The 23,942-nt window shown below is 41.4% G+C and overlaps 1 protein-coding gene across 1 annotated transcript in view; it reads right to left on the minus strand.

Annotated features, from left to right (window-relative positions):
* Nucleotides 1–4,895: 4,895 nt before the first annotated feature.
* The window catches only part of Asap (ArfGAP domain of ASAP), a gene marked incomplete in the record, with an annotated part of 838,555 nt that continues 819,508 nt past the window's right edge, over nt 4,896–23,942 (minus strand). Inside the window, 2 exon segments of the mRNA XM_070084261.1 lie at nt 4,896–8,734; nt 22,449–22,594. Of these exon segments, the coding sequence (XP_069940362.1) occupies nt 8,525–8,734; nt 22,449–22,594 (356 nt within the window).

A 23,942-nucleotide genomic window follows, 5' to 3' on the forward strand; every position in this document is an offset into this window, starting at 1 on the left:
TCATACTTGAGAGAACAATCAACCAGGTTCTGCCCAGAAAGGCTCACCAGTTTATCAGTCTGGCAGAAATATGGACTCTTGCTCAGGGACTAGCTTATTAAACAGAGGCTAGTGTGTCAGAAGTGTATGCTGTCTTCTACTCAGGGACTAGCTTATTAAACAGAGGCTAGTGTGTCAGAAGTGTATGCTGTCTTCTACTCAGGGACTAGCTTATTAAACAGAGGTTAGTATGTCAGAAGTATATGCGAACTCCTGCTCAGGGACTAACTTATTAAACAGAAGTTAGTATGTCAGAAGAGCATATCAACTCCTCTATGCCTCCTCTCAGCTGAGCCACAACACAAGTTGCTGAAGCAACGGCTCAGACAGTAACAGACAGGACAACAACCGTTGGCTCACACGAGGAAAACAATACGAGAAAGCACATGTCTCATGTCACGAGTGCCTTTGATAAGTCTAACTCAGACCATGACTTTCCAGTCATAAATATCCTGTCAAGAGCACTGTTAATGTCTCAAGTGACAGTACTTTGACCACTCTTATTACTCCCGTAGGCAAATTTTGTTGAAGAATTCTCAATGATGTCACCTGTGACTGTAGCGTGTCACCCGTGACTGTTGTGCAAGAGTAGCCCTTAGTTTTTCATCATCTCCGCTCACACTCGTTCCGTAGCACCAGAGGTGATAATATCACACCACATTTTGCCATAAGAGCTTGAACAAATACAAGTCTTGTTTCTCATCTTAGTCTTTGACGTGTCCAAATGACAAAGACCAATGAGACCAACAGCACTACAAAGATTTCTTTATACAGAAATTGCACAAAGAGGCACCAGCAGTATCAACTAGAGCAGTAGCTGAACTAACAATGCCAACAAGGCTGCAGAACAGATTAATGAAGCACACATCAACCTGCAGCAAACATCAAGGAACCAGAGAGTAGGTTCTGTTCCAAAATGTCATTACTTGTATGCCTTCAATATACCAACTAGACTAATATGCATCATCCCAGGACAGCAGTGACTCACAGAAAATGACTGAAAGATGCTTGGTCTTACGAGGGGCGCAAACAGCAGCACCAACCATGCTAGCTCCCGTCGTGTGGATGCTCTTGGCAACTCCGACACCCAAGAAGGAGACAAACCAATCGCCAGAGCTCCAAACTTATAGGGAGACACCAAGAATCTGCCAAAATCAGTCCTTTCACTCGGCCCAGTAATGGAGTCGCCAATACCATAGCAATGGGGAAGAGACAGTTCCTTATACCCTGTGGTTGCATGAGTGGTGAAAGCCAAACATCAGTAGCCATCGTTGCTAGATAAGATAAGATTTCGTTTGGATTTTTAACCCCGGAGGGTTAGCCACCCAGGATAACCCAAGAAAGTCAGTGCGTCATCGAGGACTGTCTAACTTATTTCCATTGGGGTCCTTAATCTTGTCCCCCAGGATGCGACCCACACCAGTCGACTAACACCCAGGTACCTATTTGCTGCTAGGTGAACAGGACAACAGGTGTAAGGAAACGTGTCGAAATGTTTCCACCTGCCGGGAATCAAACCCGGGCCCTCCGTGTGTGAAGCGGGAGCTTTAGCCACCAGGCCACCGGGCCTGGGAGTCAAAGTTACCAACTTCCTGTTTTAGAGATTTCTCTAAGCATACAGAATGTCGAATATTAAGTTGGGACCAACTCCCCTATCAAAATGCTTTTGAACTTCAGCAGGAAAGCATAATTGTGCCTCTGAAGGTCCTGAAATTATGAAAATAAGTTCGTACCAAGAGAGTGATTATATACCAAAATATTGCTTAAGATAAGGAGCTAATTGATCATTTCCCCTTTTCCTTGGATCAAACTCATCCCAGACAGGCCCCCATTTGTTACAAAACTCGTCTTCTTAAACTTCTCCAAATGATTGTAGAGAGTTAAGGTAGTTTAATCTCGTGGAACAGATGGCCTGTTTATGGTTTTGTAACAATAACTTTTAATAATAATTCGGGATTACAAAACAAGTAACAAACTTAGAATCTTTACTAATAAAGTTTAACTAAATATATATTTATATAATGTTAGGACAGACAAAAAATAAGGAGTTTAACTCTTACACTTCTGTTGGTATGTACCAGTATATTGATAAAGATAAATCAACCTCACAAGGTCGATCTTCGTACTAACTTCACCAATTATATTCCACCATAAGGCAACCTACAATGGTTACTAAGACTTAGCTGAACTATTACTTCAGAGTATACAAGAACTCGTAAGTGACAGACTTAGTCTCATTTCCATCCAGCATGACTTAGAATAGCTTAGACCACAAATTAACACACAAAGGCCGACAGGGCTTATTCAGTCAACTGAACGATTAATTCACCAGAGTATAAATAACTCGAAAGTGTCAAACTTAAGAAAGGAAGTCAACTATGATAGGAAATTGACCACCAGAGAGAATTTGACATGTCTCTTATGAGAGGTCAACATATAACTGAGTGAGGTATGCTTCCTTGGCTATGCAAACCCAGACTGACTTGAGACTACTCCTCCAAGCCTTACAATACTTCGTGACATTGACGGTGCGAGGGACTGCCAGACACTAACAACCTAATGACAGTTAGCCAGGTTGCTACTTACAGTGAAGTGCCTATCACTTAGAATAAACATCCTACCTATCCACATAGTTAATATAAATGCAGATAATACTATAAGGCACAATAAACATTATTTTAGCTATTAATAATGCCATCGGTAATATAGTATTAAGTGAATACCAAAATATGTGCACACAATATTAATTAACCTTAGGTCCAATCAGAGGATGCAACAGTGTGTAAAGAAAGAAAGTTGAAAGTAAACATACGAGTAAGGTGATGAGTATCAAATGATTTAGATAAATTAGATATCACATTGGAGGGAGTGAATGTGTTCAGATATTTAGGGGTTGACTTGTCAGCAGATGGGTTTATGTAGGATGAGGTTAACCATAGAACTGATAAATGAAAAAAGGCGAGTGGTGCTTTGAGGTATCTGTGGGGGCATAAAAAACATTATCCATGGAGGTAAAGAAGGGAATGCATGAGAGTATAGTGGTATAGTATAAATGATGGTGAAAGTGTTGAACGATGATGAAAGATTTCTTTCTTTTTGGGTCAACCTGCCTTGTTGGGAAACGACTGTGTTAAAAAAAAATTCAAGTCAGCTACTTGAGGGCCATCTACTTGGATATGGTTCATGCTGAAGTCTCCAGCTGGTATTAGGTGATGTCTATTCAACTCTGCATTAATTTTAAGGCGTAACAATTTGTGTGAGGTAATCTGTATACTGCTCCAATTGTAATTGGGATTTTTAGTTTTTGGTTGCAAATTTAGCAAAGAAGTGTGTTACTGTCTGCAGACCACAGCTTTACCAGTCTGCTCAAATTTCAGCCATGCCATAAGGAAACAAGGAATTTATGGAACTCCATGTATAGTAAACACACAGGGAAGTATTCAGTTTTGCCTCTACATGCCATAGCCGTCCTGAGGGAGCCAGAGCCCACCCAGTACAGCTGAAACAGCAAAGAATGTAATCTCTCCACTGGGCATGAAGAACCTACCCTCCAGGTTATAAGGAATATAAAATCATTCCAGGGGTGTTAATGTTGCAGTTTTATAACTGTAGTGTAAGCACACCTCATGGAGTGAATGAAGGTGAAAGTTTTTCTTTTTTTCGGCCACCCTACCTTGGTGGGAAACGACCAATGTGTTAATAAAAAATAAAATAAAGAAGGAATCATTCAACAGTGGTCCCTTGAGTTCCAGTATTAATCTTCGTCAGATAATGTATCATACTTCAACTACCATAACTCAAACCCCAAAATACATGGTTTTATGGTAATTCGTTCTAAGACACCAGAGCACACCCAACCTGTCCTTGGATACTTTTTAACCCTTAAACTGTCCAAACGTAGAGCTACGTTCACGTTGCTGTATAGCTCTTGTGGCTTAGCGCTTCTTTTTTATTATAATAATAATACGTTCACGTTCATAGTGCTCCAATCGTAGATCTATGTTTCATTTACATGCTTTCAACCTTGGCATAATAAGCACGAGTTGCCTAGACATGAGAGAATGAGTCTGTGCACTCAGTGTGCACAGTATGACAAAATTCAGGGATGCAGGGAAAAACGCACTCAAAAAAAAAAAAAAATCCCCCAAAAATATTCAGTGGTATGAACATTTGGACAGTTTAAGGGTTAAACACTCGGGGGGTTTTCTTATTGGTAAACAAACATAGGTTTCAGCTTCAAATCTCCAGAGGCACTTGCACCTAACAGCAGACTGCACCTATCTTTCATAGGCTTATGCCCAGGCAAAGTGGCTGAATAAGGCAGAACAGGCAGGACAGAGTAGATGAGGCAGGGCAGACCAAGGAAGTACAGGTAGGCCAGAGCAGACAGATCATCTGGTGTACATACAGTCTTCCTACCTCATCTGACTGCCTTTCTCCTTTCTACTCCCCTCCCCCTTCCCAGTCACCTCCAAACACCCTCATCATCACTCCATTTTATCACCCTGTTTTGTCTCTGGGCTAAGGCCCACCCACACGAGCCAACCATTGTACATGTATCGTAACTCAAATTTTTCATGGCAACTCAAAACTAAACTCTTTTATGAGGGTAAATTGAAACTCAAAATTATTGTAACTCAAGACCATCATAACTCAAGGAATCATTGTATATACAAATATATGCAGGAAAACTTTTGTTCATATACTACTATATACATATCACAAGCAACCCTTCTTTGCTTAGTGACTTGTTAGTGTGACAGTTACCTGTTATTTAACAGGTTCACGATTTTATATATATGCAATATTCTGTTACTCATGGTAGAGACTAAGGAGGAGTTTAAAAAAAGAAGACATTTTGTGACAAATATTTAGTTTATTTAACAAAAAATACATGGAAATTTCACTGTCAGAAATAAAATAAAATCTCATGAGCACAATAACAGGCTTATACATTTCATACATCAATTATCTCTTCCTTTCAAAATATGCCCAAGATATTATAGCAATGTGAAAGCTAGAAATACCTTTCAGGGTATGGTGTTACATACAAGAATCAGATAGTTCCATAATCATCTGCATTTTAACAAAAAGTACTGCTTATCAAACATGATTATTTCTTTTGCAGACAAAGAATTATGGTAAATGTCAAAAATTTTACCCTGATTACAGTGTTTCCTGGTTGTGCACCATTAAGAACCATGTCTTAACAAAGATGGCTTATTCCAATCAATGACGAACAAACCACTCACATTTATTTTGCATGATAATACTTAAAGTTTCAAGTCATCAATGCTTTAGTTGAGAAAAAATCTATGATTCAGTGAACCAGGAGTTGAGATCATGTAATTCAAAATGAGATGATGATCCTGTTGACTTAAGATACATATAAGATTTTTATTTAGCTTGTCATATAACTTTTAGACAGGCAAATATTGCAAGGTATCTGAAGTTTGTGCTTTCTAAATGCCATCTACATTCCTCTGAGATTATATATACACTTAATAGTATTATTTTTTACAGAGATTATACAGTTAACCTGGCAGTCCTTCAAGGGGTAGGATGACATTTAAAACTGGGCACTAACATCACTATCTAATGAAACACAGGATGTGAAGTAATTACAAGTCTCAATATTTTTATCAAATAGGTACTCAATACTATGCAGTTATCTTAGTTATTCATGAGCCTTTACAGTTACAATTAATCATGGCAGCTTCTTTAAAATTTCCTTTATTCAGTGGACTCTTTCTAATTAGTATTACCCTTAGATCAGTCTAAAAAGGTTCATACTGAGGGATATTTATAAATCAATTATGGCTGCCCTCTTTCGTATTGCACATTTGCCATATTTCTAGCATAATTAAAGACTAATGATTATTTACCCAATTAAAATTTTTACACAGATTAAGCAACCATTACTTAATGTCACTATCTTATTTTGTTATGTGGTTCATAAATTCTATGCAATATCATTAACATTTCAGAAATATATTAAATAAAAAAATGGGTAATATACTGGATTTAGCTATTGCTGTCAACATTTTGTGTCACTCCCTGCATAATACAGAAAAATATATGGCATTCCTTAGTATAAATACTTAATCTGTTACCAGAGGAAAAGTCACTTATCCTAATTATTTCTTTCACTGAAATCAATCCAGTTTCCCAGTTTACTAATTCAGCTATAAAAAATGTCTTCCTCTCATAAGCCATTTAATTTTTGAGTCACCTTAGTGTACTGCAAGAAAACCATAAAGGAGAGACAGGAAATCTCCTTCAATAAACAACATAGAGCATTATCCTTAATACTTTATTTGGCATCAGGAATGAAGTCTGCCTTCTCAACAAATACTAGTATAAGGCAGAGCTAAAAGGGTATTAATTACTGTAACAAGTTCAAATTAAATAATTTAGGCCATTTGTAGCCACCAATTTATCACTTGGAAGGGCTTCACCTTATTTACTGGCAAGTAGCCTAATATATGCACCTTTCAGTTTCATATCTTACATATATGCATAAATGCAAGTCCACCCCTCACACTCATGCCTACATCTAAGGCACACGCTGACTTGCATCTCTGTATAGCAGCACAACTAAACTAGTATACATACTGTATACTTTATAACCACAACCAAACACCTGTAGTTATTTTCATCATGTGTATGTATGTAGTATTTATTTATTGTAGTATATATGCATCTATTTATTCTATATATCATGCCCAGACTTTTGTTCCACCCACATAACTGCAATGGTACAACAAACTCAGCACCATCAAACCAACATGTGTAGTAACACCAGTACTGATCTATGGTACCTTGACTCTTCAGTAGCCTTAGGTGAGCTATGTCTTGTGTGCTTTTAATCCAACATAACTTGGAGTCTGATATTTGCTTCCCAAATAAATTAGTATTTAGTTTTGCACACACTACCATGACCAGAGCTCAAACTTGAGGTGTAGCAAATCTGTTCTAAAAGAGTATTTTAACCATTCATCACTTACATGAACAGCATCAGCACCACACACATGCAAATATTAGCATAAACCTTAAAAAAAAAATACATGAACACAAAAATTATGAACAAAATACAGTAAGTAATACTGTATGTGTATGTATAGGAGCTGTATTAAAATTTGCTCAAATGAGCACCAATCCTTGATGGAAGCTAAACTAAAAAAAAAAAAAACTAAGAAATTTAGAAAGTATAATAACCAAAAAGATAAACACATTTTCCTACACAATGTATTTTCAATTTCACTGACAGTATCACTATATTAAAAAGATTTGGCATGTTCCTTAAGAGCTTATACAAGTATATAAAGTACCAACTTATTTATATTTAGGAAAAGCTGGCGATTCTTTTCAGCTAACTTTATAGTTTTGTTTAAAAGTAATTTTGGGATCATTTCATTGTGCATTAGTCAATAACAGTTCACTAGATATTTAATGATATTAAGAAAGAACATATTCTAAAGAAATATTACATATATTCAAAATTCATAAATTAATTTGCACAGGATATAAAAAAATATAATTGCCTTAAAGAAAAGGATTAAAGTAGTATAAGGTTATAAATACCATCATCATGATCTCTTCAAGAGAATTTATATGAATGAAAGACACTATCACACACATTTAATTGTCTATTCCATCATAGGAGACTATTATACATTTGTACATTGTTTTTCTCTATTAACAATAAGGAATGACAAAATAACAGAAAATGCATAAACTATTTTTTAATAAGTTGGAATGTCCTTTCACCCTTTACAGAAAGTCTCTCTAACTTGATAAAGAAATTCATCAAGTTTACATGGCAATTTGTCATAGGGTTTAATAAGAGATACATTTAAGGAGATAAATATACTAAGCACATAAATAAGTTATAAGAATAAGCATTTAAACTGAGAACTAGAATATGCACGCAAGGAACTTATGTTTGACTAACCATTCCATTTTAAGATGCAATTTACAGTACCATGTACATTACATCCAACAACTCTACATCCCTTAAAAAGTTTTTTGTGCAGCTTTGACTGGAGAAAAATTACATGCACTTTGAAAGTAACATACAAAGATTTATATGAACACAATTAAGATTTAGTAGTAAATTAAATCACCTAATTTGTTTTGAGACAAATAACACAAAGCCAACAAATAGTGATAAAGACACAATTGCAGAAACACTTTATTGACAAGCTTTATTAGACAGGATTCTTTATTGACTGAAGTAGCCTGTCCACAGGCAAAACAATAAAATTCCTCTCAGCAAGTGTGTCCTTTTCACCAATCAAATTTTTTGGTATGATTACTGTGCCAGCACACATTAGTACAAGTTGTAGGAGCACTTCTTATGAAAAAAAAAATGGCAATGATAACTAATCAATGGGATGTAATGTATTACTTTTATTAAAGAATGTTTTCCATACTCTAAATTGAGCCACCTACTTATTTGTTACACTAACTCTTGAGCTTCCTGTTAGTCAGATAACATATGGACAAAATTTATAGGAACCTTCCCTCGACGTTCTGGGTGTCCTTCAATCATGCCCTCCATCCAGTCTCCATCCTCTGTTTCTGCCTTCAGTACAATAATAATTTCACCTTCAGTAAAACTAAGTTCATCATCTAAATCTGCATCACAGTCATATAATGCTTGACATCTCCGCTGACGGACTGAACCCACTCGCTGTTGACAACATAAGAATAACATTAAGTCAGATATATTTTCATATTAAATGTAAGAATCATATTATGTAAGTGCAAGTACTCTAAAATTAAACCTCTTGGAAAATTTTCTGTTTTGCATTGATAAATAAATTTTTATGGGTCAGCATGGTATACAAACTTTTAATTTTACATAAAGGTTAATTCATCACAGTTGGAAATAGAGTAATATTTACTAATGTTACACCTGTCTCCATTTCTACACTTTTTTTTGTTACTTTCCTATCACAGCCAGCCAAGGTTGTACAAGATGCTGAAGTGCCTGGTAAAGTGACTGACTTACAGGCCTTTTAACAAGTTCTGAACATGCTTACCAGATGCATTAGCGTGAACAACAGATATCAATTTGCTATCCCGAAATAGCACACAATCATAAAAAGTATCATCAAGGGTGTAAATCACCTGTGAAAAGACTCACATTTGTAGGCTCCCAGGCACATGTTCAATAAACCACAAGAGAGGTGAGAGATGCGGGAAACGTTTATGAGAGAGGATAACTTACCAGCAAGACACTCTTCCATGTACCACCTCGCATTTTTGGTTGAAAAATTGGGCTTTCAAAATATACCTCCAATCTTCATTTCATAGGGGGGAAAAATAAAAAGCTGGACAACCCATATGCAGAAGAGGTAATTTCAGATTATAATAAAAAATTGTGAATCCTCTGGCTAGCCACAGTGTTGTTATTGATTAAATACCACTTGTTTGTGGTTACAATAATATAAGTACTGCTTGTGGAGGCTAGTACACCACCAAATGGAGAGGAGAATGAAATTAGCTGAGGCAACCACACCATTTATGTCCTCACAACTTGAAGCAAGCCTAGTTCGCTAGGCTCAAGTTTGTAGGATTGTATAGTCTAGTGGTTTAGAGCGTAGCAAATTTTTGCTTGCCATGAGGCAGGCTAAAGCAACATGGGTTCGATCCTCCAGCTAGCCATAGCGTTGTTATTAAATATATACATATATACAGGTAGTAGGTTGGTAGACAGCAACCACCCAGGGAAGTACTACCGTCCTGCCAGATGACTGTGAAACAGAAACCTGAAACTGTTTTGCATGATGGTAGGATTGCTGGTTTCTTTTTCTGTCTCATAAACACACTAGATAACAGGGATATCTTGCTACTCCTACTTACACTTTGGTCACACTTCACAGACACGCACATGCATATATATATATACATACATCTAGGTTTTTCCCCTTTTTCTAAATAGCTCTTGTTCTTCTTTATTTCTTCTATTGTCCATGGGGAAGTGGAAAAGAATCTTTCCTCCGTAAGCCATGCGTGTCGTATGAGGCGACTAAGATGCCGGGAGCAATGGGCTAGTAACCCCTTCTCCTGTAAACATTTACTAAAAAAGAGAAGAAAAACTTAATAAAACTGGGATGCTTGAATGTGCGTGGATGTAGTGCGGATGACAAGAAACAGATGATTGCTGATGTTATGAATGAAAAGAAGTTGGATGTCCTGGCCCTAAGCGAAACAAAGTTGAAGGGGGTAGGGGAGTTTCGGTGGGGGGAAATAAATGGGATTAAATCTGGAGTATCTGAGAGAGTTAGAGCAAAGGAAGGGGTAGCAGTAATGTTGAATGATAAGTTATGGAAGGAGAAAAGAGAATATGAATGTGTAAATGCAAGAATTATGTGGATTAAAGTAAAGGTTGGATGCGAGAAGTGGGTCATAATAAGCGTGTATGCACCTGGAGAAGAGAGGAATGCAGAGGAGAGAGAGAGATTTTGGGGGATGTTAAGTGAATGTATAGGAGCCTTTGAACCAAGTGAGAGAGTAATTGTGGTAGGGGACCTAAATGCTAAAGTAGGAGAAACTTTTAGAGAGGGTGTGGTAGGTAAGTTTGGGGTGCCAGGTGTAAATGATAATGGCCCTTTGATTGAACTTTGTATAGAAAGGGGTTTAGTTATAGGTAATACATATTTTAAGAAAAAGAGGATAAATAAGTATACAAGATATGATGTAGGGCAAAATGACAGTAGTTTGTTGGATTATGTATTGGTAGATAAAAGACTGTTGAGTAGACTTCAGGATGTACATGTTTATAGAGGGGCCACTGATATATTAGATCACTTTTTAGTTGTAGCTACACAGAGTAAAAGGTAGATGGGATACAAGGAGAATAGAAGCATCAGGGAAGAGAGAGGTGAATGTTTACAAACTAAAAGAGGAGGCAGTTAGGGAAAGATATAAACAGCTTTTGGAGGGAAGAGGTGCAATTGGTGAAATAATGATGTAGAGAGAGTAGTAAGGGAGAAAAAGTTAGCATATGAGAAGTTTTTACAAAGTAGAAGTGATGCAAGGAGGGAAGAGTATATGGAGAAAAAGAGAGAGGTTAAGAGAGTGGTGAAGCAATGTAAAAAGAGAGCAAATGAGAGAGTGGGTGAGATGTTATCAACAAATTTTGTTGAAAATAAGAAAAAGTTTTGGAGTGAGATTAACAAGTTAAGGGAGCCTAGAGAACAAATGGATTTGTTAGTTAAAAATAGGAGAGGGGAGTTATTTAATGAAGAGTTGGAGGTATTGGGAAGATGGAGGGAATATTTTGAGGAATTGTTAAATGTTGATGAAGATGGGGAGGCTGTGATTTCGTGTATAGGACAAGGAGGAATAATATCTTGTAGGAGTGAGGAAGAGCCAGTTGTGAGTGTGGGGGAAGTTCGTGAGGCGGTAGGTAAAATGAAAGGATGTAAGGCAGCCGGGATTGATGGGATAAAGATAGAAATGTTAAAAGCAGGTGGGGATATAGTTTTGGAGTGGTTGGTGCAATTATTTAATAAATGTATGGGAGAGGGTAAGGTACCTAGGGATTGGCAGAGAGCATGCATAGTTCCTTTGTATAAAGGCAAAGGGGACAAAAGAGAGTGCAAAAATTATAGGGAGATAAGTCTATTGAGTATACCTGGTAAAGTGTATGGTAGAGTTATTATTGAAAGAATTAAGAGCAAGACAGAGAATAGGATAGCAGATGAACAAGGAGGCTTTAGGAAAGGTAGGGGGTGTGTGGATCAGGTGTTTACAGTGAAACATATAAGTGAACAGTATTTAGATAAGGCTAAAGAGGTCTTTGTGGCATTTATGGATTTGGAAAAGGCGTATGACAGGGTGGATAGGGGGGCAATGTGGCAGATGTTGCAGGTGTATGGTGTAGGAGGTAGGTTACTGAAAGCAGTGAAGAGTTTTTACGAGGATAGTCCTCTTCAAGGGGGGCTCCTTGGCGTGGTGAAGAGGCTCTTGGTCTGAGGAATTAGACCTATCGGTCTTCTTCCTCAGACCGAACCTAATTACCCCCCAATCTCCCCTCCCCTATCCCATCCTCCCCATCCTCCCCTTTTTCCTTTCCTCCTCCTCCTCCCCACTCCTCCCTTTTGCCCTTCCTCTTTTTGTCCTTTGGGATTTCTCCCACAGGCGCGCTAGTTCCTGGGTAGGAGAAAGGATACCGGGGTCCATCCCATTCCGTTGAGGTTCTTAGCGGTGGCGTAGTTTGCCGTGGAATCTGGATCGCCTGGGGATGTCCCGATCCCTCTCCGGTATCCCGGAGTAGCTTTGGGTGTCTTTCGGGCGACGAGTGTATCTCTGGAAGCCACCTTTCGGATTCCGGGGGTGGTGGCCGAAGGAGGTATGCTTTGTGGCGGATATCCGGCCGCCCTCTCTTTTGTCCACCGAGGTAGCTTGGCAGATGTGAGGTTGCTATCCCGGATTGTTAGTTTACTAGCATGATGGGTAGGGTATGGCACGGGTTCCATGCTGCATCTGCGCTACTTGCGGTGCTGAGGTCCTCTTGGGCACGGAGGGAGATTTCTGGCCCTTTCATTCCTCCTAGGAACTATCCCTCCCCGGTCCCCCTTTTTTTTTCTTTTTTTTTTTTTTATTTTTATTTTCTTTTCTTCTTTCTTTTTTTTTCTTAAAAACAAAAAGAAAGAAGTAACCTAACCATGGCAGCCCTAGTCCATGAACCTGGTACCCCCGGGCCCCTTCTTGATACCGCACCCCGTTCTGACCCCGCCTCGTCTTTGGACCACTCTTCAGACATTCCTCATGCCTCTGTACCTATTGCCGGTGCTGTTTCCTCACCCGCTTCAGGTACTGAGGCCTCGACTGACTCCTTCGATTTATCAGACCTTCGCTCTCCTCTGACTATGCTTCCGGCCTCTCCCTCTACGGTGCGGCAATTTTCAAATCGCCGACCCGTTCCACGTCGGACCAACTCTGGTCCCACGCCTAAACGTCAACGACAATTACCTGCTGATGATACTTCTCCACCTTCACCTTCTCGTTCTTCTCAGAAACGATCGACACGTCCTTCACTACCTTTCCACGCTCAGTTTCAGACTGAACAGTGGACTAAATTCTTCACTTTACGACCAACTTCCTCTACTGCCTATCTTTCTGACCATAGTATTGGCAAGGCACTCCTACGCCATGTTGGTAAAGATATTTCTTTTCATGCTCTTAAGAGCGGTACGCGCATCATTACCGTACAGAATGCTACCCAGGCTCGTGAGCTCTCTCGTCTTTCCCATATAGATACTGTTCCTGTCACCCTTGAAAAACATCATTCCCTCAATTCTTGTAGTGGTACCGTCATTCTGCCCCATACCATAGTTCAACAAAATTTCCAGACATGTGGCACCGACATTCTAGAACAGCTGGAACTCCAAGATCTCCCAATCCTCAAGGTAGACACTTACGTTCTTCCTGCCCGTGGGCGGAGACGATACCCTAGCAATGTGGCTCGTTTAACTTTTGACAGCCGAGAACTCCCATCCTCAGTTTATATAGCAGGACATCGGTTACAAGTTCGAAAGGTGATCCCTACACCACAACAGTGTAGAAATTGCTGGCGATTTGGCCATCCAGCGAAATATTGCAGATCTATCGCCGAATGCCCAGTCTGTGGTGCCGATGACCATTCTAATACGTCTTGCAATCGATCTCCCTCTTGCCTTAACTGTCATGAGGCTCACCCTTCGTACTCTCGCCGTTGTCAGGTCTATTTAAACGAGCGGGAAATCCGTTACCTCAAAGAGACAGAAGGTCTCCCTTATGCCATGGCAGTTTCTCATCTCTGCCTCCAAGGGAGACTCCCACGTGTTTCTTATTCCCGTGTTTCAAAACGTCCCCCCACTTCTGGTATCCCATCTTCTACACCCACCTCTGTGGTTACCTCTCCCATAATCACTCCTGTATCTAATCCTTTTGCTGTCCTCGGCTCAGACGTCCCTACTTCAACGCCTCAGTCTAATCTCGCTTCTTCGAGTTCTCTCTTACAAGCCTCAGTATCGACGAGACCTCGTACGACACCTCTTCCCAATCGTCCCTCTACTTCTCAAAAGTCAAAAAAAGGTCCGGTAACACCTCCTACCCATCTTCCACCTCCTCATTTTACCCTCCCTGTCTCTGTCCCTAGTTCTTCCCCTCTCACTGGCTCAGTTACAAGTGCAGAGGTTCACCCTCCTCCTCGTAATGTACCTTCCTCCCCTGTTCCCTCCCAAGTTTCTTCCTCTTCTGCCACCTCCCAGGTTCCTGTCTCTTCTGTCCCCTGCCACGCTTCTCCAGTTCCCTCCACCCTTTCGCCCCCCCCTACCTTGGTACAGTCCAATACAGTTCCAATCTTTACTCATCCTCCCCCTACCATTCCCAATATTGTCTCCCATACGACATCTCTGAATTCCGAAACACTTGAAGCAATCTCTGAATATATTGCAGAGACCAAACCATCAATGGACACTGATCCACCTTCCGCTCTTTCTCTCTCCTCTGCTCCATCTGCGCAACTCCTTTCTTCACAGCGCACCGTTCCTTCGCTGCTTGAACATTTTCCACTGCCTCCGCATGTGGACTTTTCTAACCCTTCTAGTCCGTAGGAACCCTTACCTGCGGATTTCAAGTATCTTTATCATTGCCAATCATGGCCTTTTTACAGTGGAATATACGCGGCCTCAGGGGTAATCGGGGTGAGCTTCAGATGTTACTCTCCCAGTTTGCCCCTGTTGGTGTTTGCTTACAGGAACCAAAATTACACTCTGCTGTTATTTCTCACATCTCAGGCTATAATTTATTGTATTCTTCAGATCCTTTTCCTGATGGGACCTTTAATGAAAGTGCCCTTCTTCTCCGCACTGATATTCCGTACCATCAGCTATTTGTTCATACTTCGCTGCATTACACAGCAGCCCGTATCCACTTACATAGGTGGTATACGCTCTGTTCTTTATATCTCTCTCCTTCTCGGGCATTATCTATTCCGGATTTTGCCTTCCTTGTTTCGTCATTACCGCCACCGATTCTGTTACTTGGTGATTTTAATGCCCACCATTTCCTCTGGGGGGGTCTCACTGTGATTCCCGTGGAATTCAGTTAGAGGCTTTTCTTGCCACCCACCCCCTCCATGTTTTAAATACAGGTACTCACACCCATTTTGATCCTCGGACTCATACTCTCTCTTGCATCGATCTCTCAGTTTGCTCTTCCTCTGCCGCATTAGACTTCACTTGGTCTGTTCTCCCGGACTTACATGACAGTGATCATTTCCCAATCATTCTTACTTCCCCTTCATATTCGCCACCTCTTCGCACCCCACGCTGGCAATTTAATCGGGCAAATTGGAACCTTTACTCACACCTGACTGTTTTTAAAGAGGTTCCTTCTTCGTCCTCCATCGATGAGCTTTTACACCTCTTCTCGTCCTCCGTTTTCACCGCAGCTTCTCATTCTATACCCCAAACTTCGGGCAGGCATTCTCAGAAATGCGTGCCTTGGTTGCTCGTGCAGTACGTTTGAAACGCGCTGCATGGGGCAGGTACCGGTACAATAGAACCACAGAGCGACTCCTTGATTTTAAACAGAAGCGTGCGATCGCTCGCCGTGTCATCCGTGACGCTAAACGCACTTGCTGGCGAGATTATGTCTCCACCATCACCTCTGCTTCCTCTATGAGTGCAGTCTGGAAAAAAGTACGAAAACTGAGTGGTAAATATTCTCCTGACCCGGCTCCTGTTCTGCGGGTTGCCGGTGTTGATATAGCAAACCCACTAGATGTTGCCAATGAAATTGGCAATCATCTGGTCCGTATTTCTCAGGGACTCCATCTATGCCCCTCATTTCTTTCCTCAAAGTCTGCCAGAGAGTTAGCACCCTTGGACTTTTCTTCTCTCAGAGAAGAACAGTATAATGTGCCTTTTACACTTCAAGAACTGGAGGCAACACTCTCAGCTTGTCGATCATCGGCAGCTGGGCCCGACGACATTCATATTCGTATGCTACAACATTTACATCAGTCAGCCCTTGCAGTCCTATTACGCCTTTACAATCTTATTTGGTCACAAGGAGTTCTTCCACAGCTGTGGAAATCCGCCATTGTTCTCCCTTTCCGCAAACCAGGCACTACGGGACATGAAACCTCCCACTATCGTCCCATTGCTCTTACCAGTGCAGTTTGCAAAGTAATGGAACGTCTAGTAAATAGACGTTTAGTGTGGTATTTAGAGACACACAACAGTCTCTCCACTCGTCAATATGGCTTTCGTAAGGGACGTTCTACCATAGACCCCTTACTGCGCTTGGATACGTATGTTCGTAATGCCTTTGCGAATAACCACTCAGTTATTGCCATATTTTTTGACCTTGAGAAGGCATATGACACAACTTGGAGGTATAATATTTTAGCCCAAGCCCACTCCTTAGGCCTTCGAGGCAATCTACCATCCTTCCTTAAGAACTTTTTAACTGACAGGCATTTCCGTGTTCGGGTTAATAATGTGCTCTCCCCGGACTTTATCCAAGCTGAAGGTGTCCCCCAGGGATGTGTTCTGAGCACAACACTTTTTCTCCTTGCTATTAATGATTTGGCCTCTAGTCTTCCATCAAATATTTGGTCATCACTCTATGTTGATGACTTCGCTATTGCCTGTGCAGGCGCTGACTGTCACCTCCTTACAGTTTCTCTCCAGCATGCAGTCGACCGTGTTTCCAATTGGGCCACCACACATGGGTTTAAATTTTCCAGCACTAAAACCCACCAAATCACTTTCACTAGACGCTCTCTCATCTCCGATCATCCTTTGTACCTCTATGGCTCCCGTATCCCTGAACGTGATACAGTCAAGTTTCTGGGCCTCCTCTTTGATCGTAGGTTATCCTGGAAACCTCACATTACCTCTCTGAAGGCAACTTGTCACAGCCGGCTGAACCTTCTTAAAACCCTTGCTCATCTTTCATGGGGAGCTGATCGTCGAACCCTCCTTCACCTACATTCCACCCTTATTTTATCGAAACTTGATTATGGTGACCAGATCTATTCAGCGGCATCTCCTGCTACTCTCTCTAGCCTTAACCCCATTCATCACCAAGGATTACGTTTATGCCTTGGTGCTTTTCGCTCTTCCCCTGTCGAAAGCCTCTATGCAGAAGCGAACGTTCCATCCTTATCCGATCGCCGTGATGCCCATTGCCTGCGCTACTATGTACGCTCTCATGATCTCCGCAATCCTTCCATTTATAGAATGGTCACTGATATTAGTAGACATTCTTTATTTGTTCGCCGCCCCTGCTTACTCCGTCCCTTCTCTCTTCGCCTTCATTCGCTCTTGTCTTCTCTTCAACTACCACCTTTCTATGTACATGTAGCATCTCACTTTTCCCTACCCCCCTGGGAAGTTCCAGCTGTTCGAGTCTGTTCTTTCTCCCTCCCTTGCTCGAAAGCCCAACTGTCTACGGTCGCTTCCCGCTCTCTTTTTCTTGACCACTTTCACTCTCATTCTCATGCCATTGCTGTGTACACAGATGGCTCTAAGTCTTCTGACGGCGTAGGATTCGCAGCAGTGTTTCCGGACAGCGTCGTACAAGGGCATTTACTATCTTCAGCTAGTATTTTTACTGCTGAATTATATGCCATCCTTACAGCACTTATCCGTATTGCATCTATGCCTGTGTCATCATTTGTGGTTGTCTCAGACTCCCTTAGTGCTTTACAGGCTATACAAAAATTTGATACACCTCACCCCTTAGTCCTCCGTATCCAACTTTGGCTACGCCGCATCTTTACTAAGCATAAAGATATTGTTTTTTGTTGGGTCCCTGGTCATGTTGACGTACAGGGCAATGAACAGGCAGACACTGCTGCGCGGTCAGCAGTACATGACCTACCAGTTTCTTATAGAGGTATTCCATGTACGGACTATTTTGCTGTAATATCTTCCCACCTTCACACCCGTTGGCAACAACGTTGGTCTACTATGCTTGGCAACAAACTTCAGTCTATTAAACCGAGTATAGGTTACTGGCCGTCTTCTTATCACCAGTGTCGAGGTTGGGAGACTACTCTCTCCCGTCTTCGCATTCTCCATACTCGTCTTACTCATGGATATCTCATGGAGAGGCGTCTTGCTCCTCTCTGTGAGAATTGCCAAGCTCCATTATCAGTCAGCCACATTCTGTTGGACTGCCCACTTTATCAACGAGCACGCAGAATTTACCTCTGTCGTCGTCTTCGCCCCGCTGCTCTCTCTTTACCTTCCCTTCTCGCTGATGGACCCACCTTTCATCCGGACTCTCTCATTGACTTTTTGACAACAACTGACTTACTTCACAGATTCTGATACTTTCAGCCCTTTCTACTTGAATCTCTTGCTACCCTCTACCCCCGTACTATCCCCTGCCCCGCTGTTTTCTGTAACCTGCTGATCATCCCCCCTCCCTTCTGCCATCCAATTCCCTTGCTTCCTTCCCTACCCTGCAGCGCTGTATAGCCCTTGTGGCTTAGCGCTTCTTTTTGATTATAATAATAATAATACGAGGATAGTGAGGCTCAAGTTAGTGTGTGTAGGAAAGAGGGAAATTATTTCCCAGTAAAAGTAGGCCTTAGACAAGGATGTGTGATGTCACCGTGGTTGTTTAATATATTTATAGATGGGGTTGTGAGAGAAGTAAATGCGAGGGTCTTGACAAGAGGCATGGAGTTAAAAGATAAAGAATCACACAAAGTGGGAGTTGTCACAGTTGCTCTTTGCTGATGACACTGTGCTCTTGGGAGATTCTGAAGAGAAGTTGCAGAGATTGGTGGATGAATTTGGTAGGGTGTGCAAAACAAGAAAATTAAAAGTGAATACAGGAAAGAGTAAGGTTATGAGGATAACAAAAGGATTAGGTGATGAAAGACTGGATATCAGATTGGAGGGAGAGAGTATGGAGGAGGTGAATGTATTCAGATATTTGGGAGTGGACGTGTCAGCGGATGGGTCTATGAAGGATGAGGTGAATCATAGAATTGATGAGGGGAAAAGGGTGAGTGGTGCACTTAGGAGTCTGTGGAGACAAAGAACTTTGTCCTTGGAGGCAAAGAGGGGAATGTATGAGAGTATAGTTTTACCAACTCTCTTATATGGGTGTGAAGCATGGGTGATGAATGTTGCAGCGAGGAGAAGGCTGGAGGCAGTGGAGATGTCATGTCTGAGGGCAATGTGTGGTGTGAATATAATGCAGAGAATTCGTAGTTTGGAAGTTAGGAGGAGGTGCGGGATTACCAAAACTGCTGTCCAGAGGGCTGAGGAAGGGTTGTTGAGGTGGTTCGGACATGTAGAGAGAATGGAGCGAGACAGAATGACTTCAAGAGTGTATCAGTCTGTAGTGGAAGGAAGGCGGGGTAGGGGTCGGCCTAGGAAAGGTTGGAGGGAGGGGGTAAAGGAGGTTTTGTGTGTGAGGGGCTTGGACTTCCAGCAGGCGTGCGTGAGCGTGTTTGATAGGAGTGAATGGAGACGAATGTTTTTTAATACTTGACGTGCTGTTGGAGTGTGAGCAAAGTAACATTTATGAAGGGGTTCAGGGAAACCGGCAGGCCGGACTTGAGTCCTGGAGATGGGAAGTACAGTGCCTGCACTCTGAAGGAGGGGTGTTAATGTTGCAGTTTAAAAACTATAGTGTAAAGCACCCGGGCTGTGGCTCGTACGTTGGTTTGCGTGCAGCCAGCAGCAACAGCCTGGTTGATCAGGCTCTGATCCACCAGGAGGCCTGGTCACAGACCGGGCCGCGGGGGCGTTGACCCCCGGAACTCACTCCAGGTAAACCCTTCTGGCAAGACAGTGATGGAGTGAATGATGGTGAAAGTTTTTCCTTTTCGGGCCACCCTGCCTTGGTGGGAATCGGCCAGTGTGATAATAATAAAAAATAATAATACAGTGGACCCCCGGTTAACGATATTTTTTCACTCCAGAAGTATGTTCAGGTGCCAGTACTGACCGAATTTGTTCCCATAAGAAATATTGTGAAGTAGATTAGTCCATTTCAGACCCCCAAACATACACGTACAAACGCACTTACATAAATACACTTACATAATTGGTCGCATTCGGAGGTAATCGTTATGCGGGGGTCCACTGTATATACATATATTCCTCAGGACTTTAAAGATGCTTCCATCGTGCATCTCTACAAATGAAAAGGAAACCGCCAGGCATGCGACAACCACTGTGGTATCTCCCTGCTCTCCATCGCAGGCAAAACCCTGGCTAGAGTTCTACTCAATCAGCTCAATGAACATCTAGAGCAAGGACTCCTACCTGAAAGCCAGTGCGGCTTCCGGAAAGATCGAGGGACTATCGACATGGTGTTCGCTGCTAGACAGCTACAGGAGAAATGTCAGGAACAAAACGCCGACTTGTACTCCACCTACATCGATTTGACCAAGGCCTTCAACACCGTTAGTAGAGAGGGCCTTTGGAGAATCATGGCAAAGTATGGCTGCCCAAAGACATTTATCGCCATCGTATGCCAACTTCACGATGGAATGCTGGCCAGAGTCCAAGACAACGGAGAGACATCTAAACCATTCCCAGTCTCAAATGGAGTGAAACAAGGCTGCGTGCTTACTCCCACCCTGTTCAGCCTGATGTTCTCGGCCATGCTTACAGACGCATTCAGGGACACAGACGCAGGAATCGGCATCAGGTACCGTACAGATGGGTCTGTCTTCAACCTCAGGAGGCTTCAAGCAAAAACCAAGGCTGCAACTGACACCATCAATGACCTGCTATTTGCTGATGACTGCGCCCTCAACGCTGCTTCAGAAGCCGCCATGCAGCACAGTGTTGACAAGTTCTCTGACGCCTGCAACAACTTCAGGCTGACAATCAGTACAACGAAGACTGAAGTGATGCACCAGCCTGCTCCGGGAAAGACGTATGTTGAGCCAAACATCACCATCAACGGGCAGCGACTGAACGCTGTAGATAAATTCACCTACCTCGGCAGTACCCTTTCCAGAAACGTTGTCATCGATGATGAGGTGAATGCCAGACTTGCCAAAGGCAGTGCCACCTTCGGCAGGCTCCACAAGAATGTATGGAACCGAAGAGGCATCACCACAAGCACCAAGATCAAGGTGTACCTAGCCATAGTCCTCACCACACTTCTCTATGGCTGCGAAACCTGGACTGTCTACAAATGTCACACCAGAAAGTTGAACCACTTCCACACCACACGGCTCAGAAAAATTCTTGGCATCAAATGGCAAGATAAGATCCCAGACACAGAAGTGCTGACTACAGCTGGCCTGCCTAGCATCTACACCATCCTAATGCAGACACAGCTTCGCTGGGCAGGTCACGTTGCTCGCATGCCAGACCACTGGCTGCCAAAGAAACTCTTGTTTGGCGAACTGCAGCATGGAAAGCGCTCTCAAGGAGGCCAAAAGAAGCACTATAAGGACACCCTTAAGACTGCTCTGAAAGCTTTCAACATCAACCACACCATGTGGGAGCTGATAGCTCAGGACAGGAATGACTGGCGAGCAGTTGTCCAGAAAGGGGCAACATCCTGCGAGGCAAGCAGAATTTCACTAGCTGAGCAGCGCAGGCAGGTGAGGAAGACCAGAGCCATCAGACCCCTCGATGCCGCCACCCTTCCCTGTCCACACTGCCAGAGAACGTTTTGTGCGTGGATTGGCCTGACAAGTCATCTGCGTACCCACCAACTTCGACCCCAGGATGACTAGATGGTCCTCGTCAAATCGATGGACAAACGACAACAACAACATATATACACATACTATACATACTAATATAGTGGAGTACCACAGCAGTAATTGATTACACTCCAATATTATTAATCTAAACATGGCAGTGCTGATTCATATACATTTGCAAAAATGAATAAGTATTATCTATGACAATAGTATAAGGTGATATGCATTTTTGCAACAAATTTTAATTTGGAAAAACCTTTCCACTAATGAATTTGTTTCCAAATAAGAAAGAAAATTCAAACTAATACAGTATTATGATACTGTATTCTGAATACAGTGGTACCTCGAGTTATAAACTTAATTCGTTCAAGAAGGCTGTTCGAGTGCCGATACCGAACGAATTTGTTCCCATAAAGAATAATGTAAATTAGATTAGTTCATTTCAGACCTTCCAAAATACACTTACAAAAGCACTTACAAAAAAACACTTACATAATTGCTCAAGTTGGGAGCTGTTCAAAACTTGAGGTACCACTGTACCTGTAATTCAGACACCCTTCATCCTCTCACTATTCTGAATTACAGAAAGATTACTCTATACAATACTATTATTATATGATGTAGGAAGAGTCTGAAAGAAACAACAAACTTTGCTACATAAGCCAGTGAGAACAGCAATGTGATATGACTTCAACGTTTCTCTTACCCTTCTTGGTGGAGGCCGAGGATCATCAGACACCAAAGATGACAAAGACTCAGTTGATCGGCCATTAATAAAGGTGTTTGGAGATTCTTGAGGTGATGATGATGGTGAAGTGTCAGTGTCTAAAGGTCTTCCATCACTTGTGCTACCTAAATATTATTTTAAATTATGCAACATGAAACACTTGTAAGCAATAGTTTCATAAAGGAAATGTTTTAACTCTTGCATTTCTCAAATGTTATCTGAATTAAATAAGAGACCACAATAGTAACCTTTAGCATCAAGATCATCAATATTCTTACATAAATCAAATTATGAATTAAATATTTAACAATCAATAGCTTTTAGTCAAAATGTAAACTTTATTAACTAATAAAAAGTTTACAATACAATATGCAGAATTTTTTAGGGTTAACGGGCATGCATGCATTTGTATTACATTACATTAAGGATACACCTATATAAACAAACAAGCAGTTTTAAAATACCAATGTGCTGCAGTGCCATTGCAATACAAAGCAGTGCTAAAAGACTTCTATAGTGCATGTAAAGCATTGTTCTGAGAGAGATACTCAAAAAAAAAAAAAATTACAGTACATGATCTGATAAAAACCAACAGCCACAAAAAAGAATATGATATTAATTCATAATTTATTTTTGTACTGAATTATTGCAGATTATGTATTTAAAAAATCAGTACTGGTACAAGACCATAATTTTTTTTTATAACGTAGGACAAAGAAAGGTCCCCAAAGCTTTGGTGCCCAGGTGCCCCAGTGTGTTGTAAACTGCCACTGCATAGTACCACTGTATAAAGGAAGAGGACATAAGAGTGTGAATTACAGGGAATAAACATTTTGAGTGTAGTGGGTAAAATGTACTACATGTACAGTGGTACCTCGGGATACGAACAACTCAAAACTTGATCAGTTATGTAACTGTATTTATGTAAGCGCTTTTGCAAGTGTATTTTTGGGGGTCTGAAATGGGTTAATCTAATTTACATTATTCCTTATGGGAACAAATTCGTTCGGTATTGGCACTTGAATAGCCTTCTGGAACGAAGTAAATTCGTATCCCGAGGTACCACTGTATATAATAATTATCGAAAGAGTTGAGCAAAAGACAGGAGGATTGCAGAGGACCTAGGATTTAGGACAGGAAGGGTATGCACGACTAAGAATTTAAGGATTTATAAAAGGTTTACAGTACATTAGGATGGATAGAAGAGATATGTAGTGGGTGTTGCCAATGTATAGAGTAGGTGGTAGATTATAAAAGCCAAGGACTGTTATGAGGAAAGTGAGGCTCAGGTTATACAAGGGAGTAGAAGACTATTTTCCCATAAAAGTATGTTTTTTTTTTTATATTTGTCAATGTTTATTATGTTCATTGATGGGGTTGTAAACTAAGTGAATGCTAGTATTGGAGAGAGGTGTGATCTTAAAAGATTACGACTAGAATATGAGGTAGGAGTTACAGTTACTCTGCTAATGA

This window comes from Cherax quadricarinatus, chromosome 12 (genome assembly GCF_038502225.1).
Source record: "Cherax quadricarinatus isolate ZL_2023a chromosome 12, ASM3850222v1, whole genome shotgun sequence".
In the NCBI taxonomy this organism is placed as follows: Eukaryota; Metazoa; Arthropoda; class Malacostraca; order Decapoda; family Parastacidae; genus Cherax; species Cherax quadricarinatus.